The 16,454-nt window shown below is 55.7% G+C and overlaps 1 protein-coding gene across 1 annotated transcript in view; it reads right to left on the bottom strand.

The window, feature by feature from the left end:
• C18H7orf50 (chromosome 18 C7orf50 homolog) overlaps window positions 1–12,486 on the bottom strand; it is a 93,347-nt gene extending 80,861 nt beyond the window's left edge. The window contains exons 1-5 of the mRNA XM_032461044.1: window positions 12,404–12,486; window positions 12,053–12,293; window positions 7,151–7,240; window positions 6,830–7,029; window positions 6,297–6,423 (exon numbers count right to left, since the gene is read on the bottom strand). Coding sequence (XP_032316935.1) covers window positions 6,297–6,423; window positions 6,830–7,029; window positions 7,151–7,240; window positions 12,053–12,293; window positions 12,404–12,486 — 741 coding nt within the window. The remainder of the gene's footprint in view (window positions 1–6,296; window positions 6,424–6,829; window positions 7,030–7,150; window positions 7,241–12,052; window positions 12,294–12,403) is intronic.
• Between the last annotated feature and the right edge of the window lie 3,968 nt (window positions 12,487–16,454).

The raw sequence follows: 16,454 nt of genomic DNA on the forward strand, positions 1-16,454 counted from the left end.
CTGAGCAACCAACACTTTAAAAACCTGAACTACCTTAAAGAGACCCCGTGACTGTCTGCTTTCAGTCTGGACAAATAAACGAAGACAGACGCACTGCATGGGGAAGAGCAGCTAGAGAGACACTGCCGCTCTGACAACTGGGTGAAGGCAGACGACCCCCGTGAGAGCAGGCAACGGGGCTGAGCAGGCCTCTCTCCAAAGACAGTTGCACTGAAAAGCTGCCTGCCAGCGTCAGCCACAGGGGACACCGAGTCACAGCCCTGGGCGACACCACCCGCACCTGCCCGGGCGGCCGAGGTCACAACCACGGAGTCACAGGGCTCGATGGCAGGGGGAGGACACACGACCCAAATCTACCCCCGGAAACACAAAAATGCAACATGTGTCTCACAAAACCGTGTGTTCACAGCTGCACCAGCCCTAACACACCAAGCGAGCAGAAGTAAGGGGCAGACAGCCTGCTCCCACGTGTGTAAACGCACGAGCACACACCCAGACACACACCTGCACAGAAAGACGTCTAGAGAGAGACCCAGAAACTCCTGTGGGGGGAACACAGGGAACTGGTTAAAGGTCAAAGCACCGTACAAAAAAAAAAAAAAAAACCAAAAATAGATTAGCAGAGCAGAATGCAGACTCTAGAAAACTTGGAGAAGGATTAACTTTTTTCTATAGGACAGGATATTCAATAAATGATATGGGACAGCTCGTTCTTTTACAGAAAAATGATTTCAGATTCCTACCTCACATAAATCACAAATTTTACTTAGTTTAAAAAACAAAACGTAAAAATCAAATCTAACAAATGCGTAGAAAATCTTTAAGAAAGCAGGTGAATAACTGATTGTAGGAGAGAGGACATCTCAAGGGGAAGACAGAACAGACACCACAAAGCAAAGCAGACGGACAGACTCCCCCGCACGCAACGGAAGGCCCGTCGGAAGCAAAGTCAGAGGCAAGAAGCCCCCGGGAGAAGGCATGTGTAACGCGCACAAAACACCTCTCTGGAAAGGGCAATCAATTCAACAGAAAATCAGGCACAAGACGAGCCGAGGAGATTCACAGCAGACAAGCAGTTAACAGCTACTGCAAGCGCCTGTCTCACCGGTGATTAGGAAGACATAAACTAAAACCAGATGCCACTCCTCACTCCCCAGATCAGCAAAAATAAAAGATGGGTAGGACTCAGTGTGGCCTGTCATGCCAGGAAGCTCGTGTCTCGCTGTAAACGGTGCGTCTCCCAGGGCAACAGCACACACGTACACAACTGACACCCTGGTCTCCGCCCCGCGTTTCCACTGGGGAAGCAAGGTTAATGACCATTAACGGGGGACATGAACTGTGCCACAGCAGCAGTGAGACGTCGGGGGGAGTTCAGAGGGCCAAGGCAGGTCCATATGCGCCGACCCAGAAATGTCTCGGGGACCGAGTCAGCCCACGTGGCACGTTAACAGACAGCACAGCCCCCGGGAGCAAAACCGGCAGACTGGGCTCCACCAAAATGCAAAACTTCTGCTCTTCAGAGGAAATGGGAGGGCCAGCTACACTGTGAGAAAATAAATCTGCAGAACAAAAGTCTGATGAAGGACTTGTGCCCAGAATACACACTTCACCCCATGACCTGTCATCCAGGAAATGCGAATTCAAGCTACCAGAAACTGTCATTTAAATGCGTAGAGTCCACTCTACTTCAATTATACCTCAATAAAGCTGTTTTTTAAAAAAAGCTACACGATAAGACACAGCTACTCCCACAAGAGAGGCCAAAATTACAAACACACCAACAACATCACGTGTGGACACAGAGAGCCCCTGGAACCCTCCCAAGGCCGGCAGGGTGCCCGGGGTACAGCCTCCTTGGAACACTGCTCAGCCGTTCCCCACAAAAGTAAACACGCACTTACCATTAGATTCTAGGAATCTACCCAAGAAAAATGAAAACAGAGTGCTTTGGACACAGATATTCGAGGCACAGTCGTAACAGTTCCAAACTGGAAACAAGCCAAACGTCCAAACACCTGTGGCAGGAGATGACCCGACGCGTGACGCGAGTCCGAAGGGCCGTTACTCAGCCATGGAAAGGAGAGAACACGGGGGCCCCAGGCCGAGCTCCCTGGGCTAGGGGCCCTGGGTCCTGTCTCCCAGCTCTGACCCCTCTCGGCCTCGCAAGCCCCAGCTCACGGTCCCCGTGGGTGGCGCCCACAGAGCAGGGAAAACAGGGAAGAGGGGCCTCTAAGCCCAAGTGAGCTGGGCTCCCAGGGGCCATCATGAGGGGCAGCGCCCGCGCCCCCACGAGCGTGACGACAGAATACCACGGGCGTGGAGTAACCCCACCGAGTGCACTCCCGAGGCTGTGAGCCCCTGACCCCGAGTGAGGGTTTCATGAAGACCTGGCGGGCTCCACGCCCATGGAATTCCGGTCTGACTTTTCTAGATGACAAAGGAGAAAGGACGCTCCACTGTGAGGAGCTTGGCCTCCTTCCCACACGAAGGACACTGCATGGCCCCGAGGTCACCCCGTGTGGGGCGCTGGCCCCTCCCACCCGCCCCACTGTGCAGGGAATGTGGGGCCCCAGCCCGAGGACAGCACACACCACATTCTGCAGGAATGACGTGGTTATTATCCTTACATGTCACCACGCACCCCAGACTGTCATCCGCGCGGAGGACAGTCTGCTCAGCACCTCTGATCTCTCCCGCCCTCTGCGCCAGTGTTTACAGCTGAGAGCAGGTGCCAAGGGAGCTGGGCACACTCCTTATACGGTGCCAGGCCAGGGATCGGGGCGGGCGACACCTCAGGCCCTGGTTCCCCTTGTGTCACCAGGAACAGGAAGCCCAAGGGACAGCCATGTCTCTGTATTGGCTGCCCAGTGACCACACCGGCGACCCGGCCTCTCCCGTCGCCTCCTCTGTGAGGCCGGCTGCCCACCCAGACCACGTCCCCAGCATCTCAGGGCTGCTGAGAATCTAAGTCGGGGTGCTTTGCCAGCAGACGGGGTCCTTACCAACAGGGCCAGGAGAGAAGAGTGAGCTAAGGCTGCGCCAGAGGGAGCCGCTGCCCCCCGCTCCCAACCCCGACTCTGGGCAACAGAGTCCTGTTCACAGCGGCAGACAGGCGGCCAGCTCATCCCAGGTGCCCCTGGCGGGCAGATGCTGGCCTGGCTCCGCAGCTCATGGCTGTGCTGGCAGTCCCCCTCCGACCCCGTGGCTCAGTGTCTGGGATGCCGTCTCCCCAGTGAGGGCCCAGCGGGAGGCAGAGACACAGAGGCTTGCAGCCACCAGGCCACCACGAGAGCACGTGTTCACTAAAACAAAGGCTCACAACCCTTTCAAACAGAACCTCAGCTGGAAGGGTCCTAGTGACCTCAAGACAGAACCGGACCCCATCTATCCAGCCCCTAAGTCCAGGCTCCCTGGGAGGGTTAAAAAGCCAAGGCACGTGCAGAGATGGGTGAACTGGGAGCCCCCTGTGGTCCAGGCACTGACCTCACAAGAGGAAAGACCCACAACCCCCCACTTCGGGAGTCTCCTTCCAGCGGGATGGGGGAGGGGTGGGGGACAGCACACCAGCAGCCAGATGGAACCAGCTGCCAAGACCCCGAGGACGGCACCGCGATAACTCGCCCCCGACTCAGGGACATCACCAGCCACTCTCTTCCCTGCTACTCCAGCCCCATGCAGCCCTGGGAGGCGGCAGCCCTGGGAGGCGGCAGCCTGTGAGCCCAGCCAGCAAGGAGTGAGCAATGGACAGGCGTCCGACTGCACAGCCAGCCCCACAGGCCGCAGGGAAGGGGACAGTGCGGTGACCAGGCCGCCCCGGATGACAGAGCGTCCCACTCGGGGATACTCCAGCCTTCCTGGTGCAGGCTCAGGGCCCCCGCGCTGTGGGAAGGGACTGCACAGGGCCCCGCCATCCCCAGACGGGCATTTCCGGGAGGACGCAGCTGGGGCCCAAGCAGGGACAGAGGCCGCTCCGGGCTCCGGGCAGTACTTTTCCACGGGCCCCGTCCATCCACCCTCGAAGACGGAGGTGTCCTCCTTCCATAAATGCCTGACACCGCCGCGTCAGAGCTTCCCACGAGAACCAGACAGTGAGTGAGGGAAGAAATATTTTGATTAGCAGAGACCAGGATGTGGGTCTTGAGGAGGAAAAGCCTCCGCTTCCCCGGGAGACTGGCCCCAGCAACGCAAGCAGGATCTCAGGACATCAGCCCCCAACTCAGTCAGGAAACCTTCCAAGCACCTGGAATCGGCCTGGAACTGGGGGCTCCAGGCCGCGGCGGAGGGGCCGCCACCCTGCAGGCCAGGCCCTGGGCACCCTGCGGCCCGAGAGTTAAGCTGGGTGGGGTGCGTGCGACTCACCAGGAACCTGGGCCACCAGTTACAAACCCAACAAAAATCCAAGCATCAAAGAGACGGGGAGGAAACAGACCCCAATTCTTCATTCTTTCCTCTTTCGTCTTCTGAATTTCTTTTAACCAACATGTACTTTAATAACAAAATACGATCACATACTTTTAAAAAAAATTATCAGAATGTAACAAAGAGCATCATCGCAGGTCTCAGGCAGAAATCACGAGCTGTGCCAACATTTATCATAAACCACACTCTCGAGAGTCCTGCCAGTGGGCGACAGGCAGTGAGCAGCGACCACTAAGGAAGCAAGTTGAAGTTTCATCACAAAAGTACAAGCCACCAAGGTGACAGTGAGACACGCAGTTTAAAGAGGGTGGAGGAGTCCAGAGAAGGCAGGGAAGCACCCTGGGAACAGCCAGAGAGTCGTGTGTAGCTGAGGCTCCATGCGGTGCAGGCTGGGGCTGGGCCGCACCACCGAGTGGGAGCTCAGGTAACTCTGAAAAACCATTTCATCCTGGGGTCTGTAAACCAAAGAGAACTGGTAAGACCAGGGTCCACGGTGGAGAACACGGACAAGAATGGGCCTGGGGACACAGGACCAGCTGAGCGCCTGTGTGGGAGCAGGACGTGGGGCCGTGGAGGCGGGCCTGCTGGCCTGGGTCCCGAGCATGCGGCCTTTGCAGGGGAACCAGCACCCATGTTCAGATGGGCCGCCAGACCTGCGGGTTCTTGGCCACAGAGGATGCAAGGAAAGGACAGAGGACACCCCAGGGCAGGTGGGGTCCTGGACACCGCTGTCTGCCCACGTCCTGCACCTGCTCCCGCCACCACAGCACTGTCCCCGGAGAGGAGCTGCCATCTGGACGGCGTCCCGGGGGACCTGGCGTCCGCAACACAGGTGGTCCCGGAGAGGCACTCTGGGCCCGGGCGGGCCTGCAGCCCAGGAGCTGCCGGCTGTCAGCCCCGTTCCCCGCACCACGGCTCGTCCCCTCCTGGGGACGGTGCGTGCTCCCCGGGCCTAAGCAGCACACGCGGCCCTGGGCTCGGGACAAAGGCAGGGTCTGAAACGCCGGCGCGCACAGTGAACAAGCCCCACAAGCCAACAACGAAGCACCGAGTCAGGAGTTTCCAACTTTCTTCCACAAAGACCCGAAGGAGGCCCCAACCAGGTCCCTGATTAACTGCAGACCTTCAGAGAACTCTGATATCGGCCCTGGGACGCATGACCAACCTGGCAAGCTGGCTCCAACCACATGCCCCTCCCTCCTCGCCAGCAACTGATGAGAGCTCAGTCATCGGCGCCACACTGGACGTGAGGCAGGGACGAGGGTCCCTCGAGGGGCTGTACACTCATCCACGACGCCCACCCCCGCCCCGTGAGGCCCGCCTACCAAATCTGACTGTGTGTTGAATCTGCTAGAATCTGTAATCTGTATCCACGAGAGCGTACGCAGTTCTGACCCACTGCAGACTAGGAATTACATAGACAGCCTGACGTGCAAGAGGAACTGGCACTCAGACCTCAGTGACAGAAATAAACGCACCTGCACACACACCCCTGGCAAATCTGTTTCGCTAGAAATGGGAGCTCGTCCAGACACGACTCCGTGAGCAGACTCCCAGGCCGGACCCCCCGTCACTGTGAGCCGGGCACCTCCACGTGCCGCTCCACCCGGCTCCTCGGCGCAGCCGGGCGACGCAGCCCCAGCCGCCACCCGTGCCTCCACCCGCCCCATCAGCCCATCAGGACCCCCTCTGAACACGGCACCAACGGCGGCCTGCAGACTCGGCGGCCAGAGAAGGTGCTCCGACCAAGGCTTTACTGGAAGTCCTCTTTGCCCTACCTTCACAAGGCGCGCCCACGGGTAACAGTCCCACCCCCGACACTCAGTGCGACCACCACCTCCCCCTCCAGGCGCGGAAACAAGGCACTTCCCTACCTGGGCGGGTGCTTCCCCTGCGCCCGGCGGGGCTGCCGGTGCCCCCGGCACCTCTTCTGCGGCCGCCTTCAGTTTTTTTTTCTTTTTCTCTGTCACTTCAATAACTTTTCTCTTCTGTTTTGCCATCCTGAAACAGAGAAAGTAAGCTGTAAGCACACAGGGAATAAGAGGTCTCAGGCCACACAACAGTTTTAACTAAGGGGGGGCATTCCCGTTACAAAAGAAACACAAATGCGGGAACTACACAACCATTTTAAAGAGTCAAATTCCCTAGTTTCATCATCCATGGACAATCAACTTGACGTTTCGGTTTATCTCCTGTCTTTTTTGAGTGTTTTATTCAAACGTAGCTGCAGTCACACGTGGATCATGCATATTATGTTTTTAACTAAACCTAAACACACTTTGAAGACTCAGAAACACCATTTTCAGTGACAGCGTTGAGATTTTCCAAGAGTGAAAATTAGCTTGTCTTCTCCCTAATTACTGAGTATTGTGGGTTGTTTTTTTTACTACCGCGGACTGACTCCTACCCCACCATTAAGTAGGGAAGCTGCAGCTCCGCTCGGCTGGCAGGGACGGGACAGGTCTGGAGCGGCCTCCGTGGACGGTGGCGGCAGCACTGACGGGGCCCAGGGGGCCGAAGGCACTCGGGCTGGAGAGGCACCAGGTCCTCCTCCCTCCTCTGCAGCACCTCCAACTCCGCAGGCGTCAATTCCAAAGCCAGCCTCCTCTGTGGGAGTGGATGATGGGGGAGCCGGGAGGAGGGGTGGAGGCACAGGGAGCTGGGGGCAGGATTGGGGCGGAGAGCCGTCCACCTGAGGGGCACCCGAGGAGGAGATGTGGGAACCCACCGGGTAGCAGCCAGGCTCCTGCTGCCAGGCGGGCTGACAGAAGAGGCCTCCTCCTGCTCCCTCCACCTGCTTCCCAGTCCCTGCTGCCCCCTGCAGATGGAGCCCAGAAAGAGCATGGTGAAGTGCGGGGTTTGGGGTGTGAACAAAACCTTTATATCTAGGTGTGGGACTCCAAGGGGCTTTCTGTTCTCCCTCAAGCTCAGTTTTATTTTGCTTTTATCAAAGTTTTATACTTGAAAAAATTCTTCACTTTTTACTACCAGTCCTTTAAAACTCTAACTAGTATCAGAATTTATTCCAACAAATTAGAACGTATTTTTTATTTGTATCCTAAGCTCACCTCATTTATGTGAGCTTCATTTATGTGTGTGTATGTGTGTGTACACACATTCACATCACACAGACATAAGCATGTAACTGGTACATCTCACACACACACACACACACACACATGCAGAGCTACTCAACATGGGCATTTTAGTTTTGGACACGCTGCTCAGGCTGCACCCGCGGGGACGGAAACAAACCCAAAGGCTTCTCCCCCGACACCAGCATTCATCTGGCCTCTACCCACAGACGCTCAGAACCTAACTCACTCTTCAGCAAACACCTGTTAAGAGTCAGTTCTGTGCCAGGCCTGGCTGGTGCTGGTCACAGAGCAAACGGCAAGGCAGACAAGAGCCTTGATCTCAGAAGATCTGGAGAAACTGGACCCTCACATAACAGACCCTCAGCCACAAAAGCAATGAAGTGCCGACTCCTGCTACAACCTGGATGGGCCCTGAAGCATGCTGGGAGGAAACAGCACAGACTGCACACCCCCTTTGCACGAAGTGCCCAGAGCCAGCCAATTACAGAAACACTCGTGTTCGCTCAGGGCCGGGCTGAGGGAAGAAGTCAGGGCTGACTGTTGACTGGCACCGGGTTTCCTCTGGGAGAAGGAAAGGGTTCTGGAATTAGGTTGTGGCGGCGGTCCAAACACCTTGTGAATAATACACTGAAAGGAAAAAAACCTCAAATCGAGTTATTTGCTGTGAATTAGAAGACACAGCGCCCCAAACTGTCTTTAAAGGAAACAGGGAACACGGCGCTTGCTGCCCGGGGGCTGCAGGCAGCGCGTCTGTGCTGGAGGCGGTGCTCGGCGTGCGGCCTCCCTGCAGCTGGGCACCACCCGGCCTGGGGTCTCCTTCCTCACAGGCCTTTCTGCAAGGAAGCCAGTGACTCAGATGAACTTCCATGAGCAGCACCAGCCTGACGCTGGGGCACACCTGCCGGGAAGTCGACAGGCTGCACCTAAAACTGGGGGACAAGTCACACAACCTGCGCAGTGTTAGAAACGTGGGGAACAAGTACAAACAGCGAGAAGATGTGCACTGGGGAGGGGGCGGCGGCCCGAGCGGAGCGCGGGGAGGGGGCAGCGGCCTGCTGTTTCACACTGAGTTCCGGCAGCACTGTGTTTTCAGCCGTATGCACGTGTTACTAAGCTAATCTGACAAATGAAGAAAAAAAGAACATTTTTCAACCTCAAAGATTGTTTAAAATTCTATTTTCCAGGTTAGCCAGAGAGTGATGAAAAGGCCATCATCGCGCCCTGCTGACGTGGGTACGTGGGTCCAGCCTTCCCGAAGGCCACTCGGTAACACTGATCAAGGGCTCTGGCCGCTCAGTCCACACCGAGGAATTCACCCTGATGAAATGATCACAGACAGAAATTCACGTAAGGACGATAACACCTCTATTGCTAAGAAGCCAAAAACAGCGCCGCTGTCCCAGCAGATGGGGAGAAGGGGCGCCTCCCCTCCGCAGAGGAGCATGCCTGCACCACCGCGCCCGGGACCGCAGAGACGTCCAGTCCGGCGCTGCTCCTGATACGACGTAAAGTGAAAAGGCGGGCTATGCCCCCCGTGTGACAACACAACCCTCGTTCTGTAATAAAAAGCCGATGCACAGACGCACAAAGGAAAAACGAGAAGGTGACACAGGAAGGTGTGGACATTTTAAGGGGGTAGAATTAGGGATTTTTGGTCCTTTATACTTTACAGTAATTTCTACAATAAAAGGAAAAACCTTCAAGATATCAGCTCAGAAGTGTTCAGTGACACCAACAAACAGCCCCGGCAGCCGAGCAGGTGATGCCCCAGGGCAGACAGCAGAGGAAGCCAGCGGCCAGGCGGGCCGCAGCCACTGAGGGCAAGTCAGCACCGACAGGCTGGGAACAAGCTCCAGGGACCTGAGAAAAGTCAGGCAGCCTTTAGGGGAAAAAACTCCTTTAAAATCTGGAAACGCCACCCGCAGGCCCTGATGTCCCCTCTCATAGGCGGGCCCCCTGAAGGGTCTGCGCCCTCCCCAGCCACAGTCCTCCAGGAGCCGGCCCGGGAGTCAGGCCCGGAAGCCCAGCTCCTGCGCCCTGGACGGCGGCTGTGCTCCTGCCCACTCGGACCCAGGACCAGCCCAAGTCCTCGCCTACCCAGTCAGTAGCCTGGCCTCCGGCACCCGCTATCTGACCCTACTCCCTGCCTCCCGTGGGCAAACTCCAAGCCCTGGGACCCCAGGCATCCCACCCAACAAGCCCGCCTCCCACCTTTCCAGCTCAACCCCATTGGGTGCCCTCACCTTCACCAGGACCTGCAATCCACAGATCCACACGGCTCAGTGCCCTCACCCCTCCTCCCACCCACGTTCCCACTCCACAGCGTAATCCATCAGTATAATCAGTACAGCCTCACCTTTACACAACTCTCAACTTCCTTCCTGCACAATCCCAACTCCAGGACCTGCTCCTGCCTGGCCAGAAAGCCCTCGAGACCAGACTGACTGGTCTTACTTCAAAGCCCCCAGCTTCAAGGGGTCTCCAGCACTGCCCAGCGACGCCCCACTTCCCGGCTCCAGCCACCCACCCAGACGACCAGTTCACTTCTCTCACTTCTTTGATATTGTTGTTAGTAAATCAACTATACTTCAATTAAAAAAACAACGCTGTGTTAGTTTCTGGTGTACAACAGAGTGCTTCAGTTACACACATTTTTTCAAATTGTTTCTCACTAAGGTTTGTTACAAGATATTGAATACAGTTCCCTGTACTATACAGTAAGGCCTCATTTAGTTTATATACAGTAGTTTGCATCTATTAATCCCAAACTCCTAAATTTTTTCCACCCTTCCCCTTTGGTAACCGTAAGGTGGTTCTCTATGTCTGTGAGTCTGTCTCTGTTTTGTGGTTAAGTTCATTTGTATATTTTAGCCTCCACATAAGTGATATTTGTCCCTCTGTCTGACTTCACTTGGTGGGACCATCTCTAGGTCCACCCATTCTCTCACCTCTCAATCTCTCAAACCCCCAACACACCCGCCCCCTCTGTTCTCGGCAAAGGACCATCATTCCTGAGCACTGAGTGTCCACGAACTCCCACGTGGACCCTCCCGTCCTTCCCTCCTGCTACGAAGGAAGACCCTTTCTTTCCCTTGCTCTGACTCCCAGGGCTTCACTCTAAGCACGCTCCCCGCCCCTCCCCCGGCATCAACTGTCCTTCCTGCCACAGAATCCACGAGCACCCACACGCAGAAGCCCTGACTCCACACGCTCTGCTCCCCATTTCTGGTGCCTTCTGAGGCAAAACTCAAGAGCTGCCCACGCGCACCGCCTCTAACTCCTTTCTGGCCGCTCTCCCATGCTCCCCTCCAGCAGGCTTCCACCTGACTCCACGAGAACTGCTGTCATCAGCCTTCCCAGCGACACCTCTGTGCTCATGAGAGATCCTCTCCCAGCTGAACTCCAGCCGGGCTCCTCCTAGCCTTCTCTCCACGAGGCCTCAACCTGGGCCCATCAAGACTGAAACAAAACCGTATCTAACACCTTAAGGCCGCATCTTTATGATGAACTTAGCTCCCCTAGAAAGTGCCTGTCTGAGAACATTCAAGGCTGCCTGAAGACAGGGCCCTGCCCCGCAGCCTCTGTGACAGCTGGTAACTTTGCCAAGCACCCACCTTCACCAGCCTCTCTTCTTGCAGACTCCTCTAATCTCTTTCCTGACTCTGCTGAGGGCCGCCCCTGGCCCTCCCTGTTCCCTCACTCTCCCTTTAAAACTCCGTCATCATCTCCTCCGCGCAAGCCCAAGGTGAGCTAGTTCATGCTGACGTCTCCCTCCCTGTTGACTAAAATCCAGCCTTTCCATTTACACCAAGTATGGTCTGGCTTCACTGATCTTTGACTAAACCTGGTGGCGGGCTCTCAGCACTCACTCACTGTGCAGGAGAGCAGCCTCCGACAACTCGCCTCCCCTCTCCACAGCTCTGCCCTCAGCTGCCCAGACAGACCCACGCTCCTGCGTTTCTCCAACCGCTCCACCTCCCTGACCCCTCTACGCCAAAGGGCCCCAGGCCTGGCGCCTGCTTCCTCTCTAGCGACTGTCACTCCCCTGGGATCTCATCTAGTCATGCGGCTTTAAATACCAACCACATGCATGGCTTCCAGATTCCTCACTGAACTGCACGATCAGAACATCGCCAACTCAGGTGTGGATCACCTGCACACGCACCATCGCAAAGGTAACATATCCGACCCACACTCCCCACCATCTCATCTTCCTGCACGGTTGTCCCCCCAAACTGGTCGTGTGGTGAAATCCAGGTTTCAGCTCGAGCTAAACACGTGGTGTCACCCACAACTCCTCTTTCTCACACACCCGCCCGACCCACAGTGGCCGCTGTTGGCCTCATCTCCCTCGTCGCACTCCGAGGTGGGCTACTTTCAGCGCCTCTACCACGAGGCACCCCGGTCCAGGCGCCTCTCACCTGGATTACCCAAAAGCCTCCAGCCGGCCCCTCGCCTGCGCCCTGGCCCCCTACCCCTCCAGTCCACTTCCGACACAGCATCTGCGGACCACGCGTCAGGTCAGGTCCCACCTCGGCTGGGCCGCGCGACCCGGGGCTCCCCTCGCCGAGGCCTGCGGGCCCCGCCCTCCTCTGTCCGGAGGCCGGTTCGGCTTCACGTCCCGCCGCGGGGCTCACCGCCGTCTCGTCCACTCCCGCGGCTCCCGCTCCGAAGCCGAGCTCCCTGGCTCCGGGCTGTTTCTGCCGGGGCCGCGCGGACACGTGGGAGGAACCCAGGAGGCGGCGGAGCCCAAAGGCCCGCCGCGGCCCCGCGCTCCCCGCAGGCGGCGGGCCAGACGACTGCGAGGCCCTCCGCGCGCCCCCGGCCGCCCCGCAGGCCACGCACCCCCGCGGGCCCGCAGCCGGCCCGCCTCTCTCACCTACCTGCGCGTGGCCGCCGACGCCGGCTTCCGGCAGACGCGGCGCCCAGGTAACGCGGCCCTGCCCTCCGGAGCGACACCGCCCATTGGCCGAGGCCCGCCTTCGTCTCCCCACCGACCAATGGCAAGCAGCGGCCTCGGGGGGCGGAGTCAGGCCGGGCGCGGGCCGGTGGCGTCATCCCTGGGCGCGGCTGGCCGCCGGGAGCCGCCGGTTGCCAGGCAACCTCCCGGGTGCGAGCGGACAGCCGGGGTTCGCGCGCCAGGTTCGCCCGAGTCTGAGCGGCCGAGCCGTCGGGGTCCACGCCGACTGGCCTCAAACACGGTAGCTTCATGTAAATGACAAATGCCGTCACTCAGGAAGTGGATGCGCTGTTGCAGGTCGCCGGCATCGCGCACGAGCGCGCGGGTTGTCCCTGCAGCGGAGCTGTCTGCACGGAACCGTACCCCCGGGGGTCACCTCGGGGCACGGGGGCTCCACGGACCGAGGGGGTCTGAAGTCGAGGCGACGCCACACCGGTGAAACCAGCCACCAGCTGTACCATCGTTCGGTTCTCAGGAACGTTTGCAGCCCAGAGCCGAGGACGCGAGGAAGGGAGGGAGCCGGTGCGGGCACCTTCACGCTGGGGCGAGCGAGCTGGAGCAGCCAGACGGGGCTGTGCCATGGAGGGGAGGGCCTCGGGACGGGGGAGAGCAGCCAGCCGCGATCCCCTCGTTCCGCCCTCTACCGCAGCTTCCTCGTTTCGCAGCGTGTGCTGCTGCAGTTTGCACATGCCCGAGAGCCTCTGTGAGGCACATACGGTAGCTTCTGGGCCGCAGGTGGAAGCACGTCCAGTCTCACTGACTCCAGGAAACACCATTACGACTACAAACTGCTCCTACTGCCTTCGCGACCCGCCGGGGAAAAAAGGAGGTTCTCATCCATACATAAGGTCAAATGTATAAAATTTAATAATAAATACATTTACTATGTATTGTTTACTTGGGGCTTCGTTTTTTAGCTCTAGTAATGCAGGGAGAAGTGATTCAGATCAGCCTCCCATTGAGAGCAGCTTTAAAAACGGTCAAAATATATGTAACAAATACATACAGAACAAAAAATGTACCAAGTTATGTTTTATGACATCACAGTGCTAATTTGACGTGAAATGTAATGGGACCAAAAAATGGGTGGGGGTGGGGAGGAAACCCAGAGAAGTCCTGGTCTTATAGTTAGGGCGTTTTCACTCAGGGGCAGTCAATACTGGAAGAAACAGCTGAAAATCTGAGAGCTGAACAAAGGTTTTGTTAGCTTTATAGGCTGCCAAGGAGACACATTCTTGTGGGTGTCCCATTTAGGGTTGAAACCATGAGAGGCTCCGTTGCAGGAGTGAAGTTGAACAGGCAGCCCTCACAAGGACCTCATAAAACCCATGCTGAATTCACCTCAGTCTCTGCAACTGCGCTGCAGGGACTCAGGATCTGTTGCTGGTGCCACTAGCCCGCTGAAAGCAGGGAAGCTTCAGTCCTTCCAGAAGACCGGGATACCCTACGCTCCAGATTATACTCGCTCATATATTACGTCCAGTGCTCAAGAGAATACAGCTCTGTGCACAAGGGACAACACAATGTGGTAGAAAGCCGAGAGAAACAACGGACCACTGCCAGTGTAACTGGACGCACACCCAGCACAACTTCATGGGTCTGACAGCAGACAGTTCCAGGTGTTTCAGAACCAGGTTCATTTTGCTGGAAGCACAGCAAGCAGAAGTGCTGAGACACTGAGGTTTGCAGCAAACAGAGGGTTTATTCACAAAGCAGCCAAGCAGGGAGCCAGGAGAACGAGCCTCAGCTTTGCCTCCCAGAAAGCAAGGGGCTTCCAAGTTACCCCCAAAATGGGTGGTGGTTGTATTAAATAAGATCTATGCTGCCTCCCACCCCGAAGGAGCCAAGCAAGGAGAGCGGGGCTGTTTCTTCGTGGCAGATGGGTGTGTTTGTTCTCTATTCCTGCACAACAAATGAACACAAATATGGGGAGAGGGTCTAGTTCAGTGGTAGAGTAGATGCTTAGCATGCACGAGGTCCTGGATTCAGTCCCCAGCACCTCCACTGGAAAACCAAATAAACCTAATTACCTCCCTCCTGCAAATAAATAAATAAATGGATAGAAAATTAACACAAAGTTTAGCAGCTTAAAACAACAAGCAGGTATGATCTCACAGTCTCCGTGGGCCAGGTGTTGGGTGTGACTTCACTCTGTGTCAGTAGGCACTACACGCAGCTTGTAACCCAGCAGCTGTGATTCGGGGCTGCCTGAAATCTACAGAACCATATGGAATAGCGTATCTATAGAATGGATACTAGAACTCTAATACTAGCCCCTAGTATCTGAGGGAGGCCCTATGCTCTCCATCCTACCCAGGATGAGGTACTGCTTCTCATGGGCACTCCTGGCCAGCAAGGGCATCTTGAGAGGCTTCCATTGGGCCTTTGTTACAATGATGGCTCTTACTCCACAGACCAGAGCTCCAATGGGAAGCTTCTGTCAACTAGTAAGTAAGGACACGCACCCCAACTTGCATTTAGAGGTGGGGGAATGACCGGAGCGAGTCTGCGTGTCCACCAGATCGACTGTGAGACAGACTTGGGCCAGGACTCCACTCGTGACCTGGACTCTGTCCAGCTCACTCATCAGGGGAGCCAGGACCCTTGGGGCTGGTGCCAACTCAAATCCTGTAGCCAGTGGCCTCAGGAGTTCTGGCTAGTGCCCTTCTCCAGGGCATGGCTCCTCGGGGCTGCTGGTGCCCATGAGGAGGGACTAGAGCACACGAATGTCCATCAGCGGATGAAGAGAGAAACATAACACGGCTCACCCACCCAAGGGAACATGACTCAGCCATGAAAAGGGGTGAAGTTCTGATACCTGTTACACCCTGGATGAACCCTGAACATTATACTGTCAAAGAAGCCAGTCACGAAGCACGAGATAGTGTATGATTCTATTCATAGGAAATGTCCAGAACAGGCAAGTCCACAGAGACAGGAAGCAGACGAGTGACGACCGGAGGCTGGAGGTGGGAGTTCGGGGCAGGGAGAACAGACTGAGTGCTTAACGGGTTCAAAGTTCCCTTTTGGGCGATGAAGATGCTCTGGAACTAGATGGCGGTGATGGTTGCCCAACTCTGTGAACGTACTAAATGCTGCTAAATCAGTCACTTTTAGATGCTTAGAATGGTGAATTTTATGTCGTATGTTTCTCACCACCATGAAGTGTTTGTTCCTCATTTAATGTGGTTGTTATTCATGTAAAAGGTATTTGTGTTCAACTTGTTTGTCTTCAGTTCCAGGCTCCCCTGGCCCTCGGCCATCTTTGTTTTTATCTTATTTATTTTATTAAACTATAGTCAGTTTACAATGTTGTGTTAATGTCTGGTGCACAGCAGAGCGGTTCAGTTATACATGTATATATTCCTTCTCATACTCTACTTTATTGCAGGCCATTGTAAGTTATTGAATACAGTTTCCTGTGCTGTACAGTAGGACCTTGTTTATCTATTTTATGTACAGTAGTGTGTATCTGCAAATCTCAAACGCCCAGTTTATCCCTCCCCACGTTTCACCTTTGGTAACTGAAAGTTTGTTTTCCATGTCTGAGTCTCTTTCTGTTTTGTGAATGTTTGTGTCATTTTTTTAGATTCCACGTATAAATTATACCATATGGTATTTTTCTCTTTCTGGCTCACTTCACTTAGAATGACGATCCCCAGGTCCATCCATGTTGCTGCAAATGGCATTATTTTATTCTTTATTATCGCTGAGTAGTATTCCATTGTATAAATAAACCACAGCTTCTCTATCCAGTCGTCTGTCGATGGACATTTAGGTTGTTTCCATGTCTTGACTGTTGTAAATAGTGCTGCTGTGAACATTGGGGTGCAGGTGCCTTTTTGAATTAGAGTTCCCTCTGGATATACGCCCAGGAGTAGGGTTGCTGGATCATATGGTAAGTCTATTTTTAGTTTTTTGAGGAACCTCCATACTGTCCTCACAGTGGCTGCACCAAACTACATTTCCCCCAG

The sequence above is a fragment of the Camelus ferus genome, chromosome 18 (assembly GCF_009834535.1).
Source record: "Camelus ferus isolate YT-003-E chromosome 18, BCGSAC_Cfer_1.0, whole genome shotgun sequence".
Classification (NCBI taxonomy): domain Eukaryota; kingdom Metazoa; phylum Chordata; class Mammalia; order Artiodactyla; family Camelidae; genus Camelus; species Camelus ferus.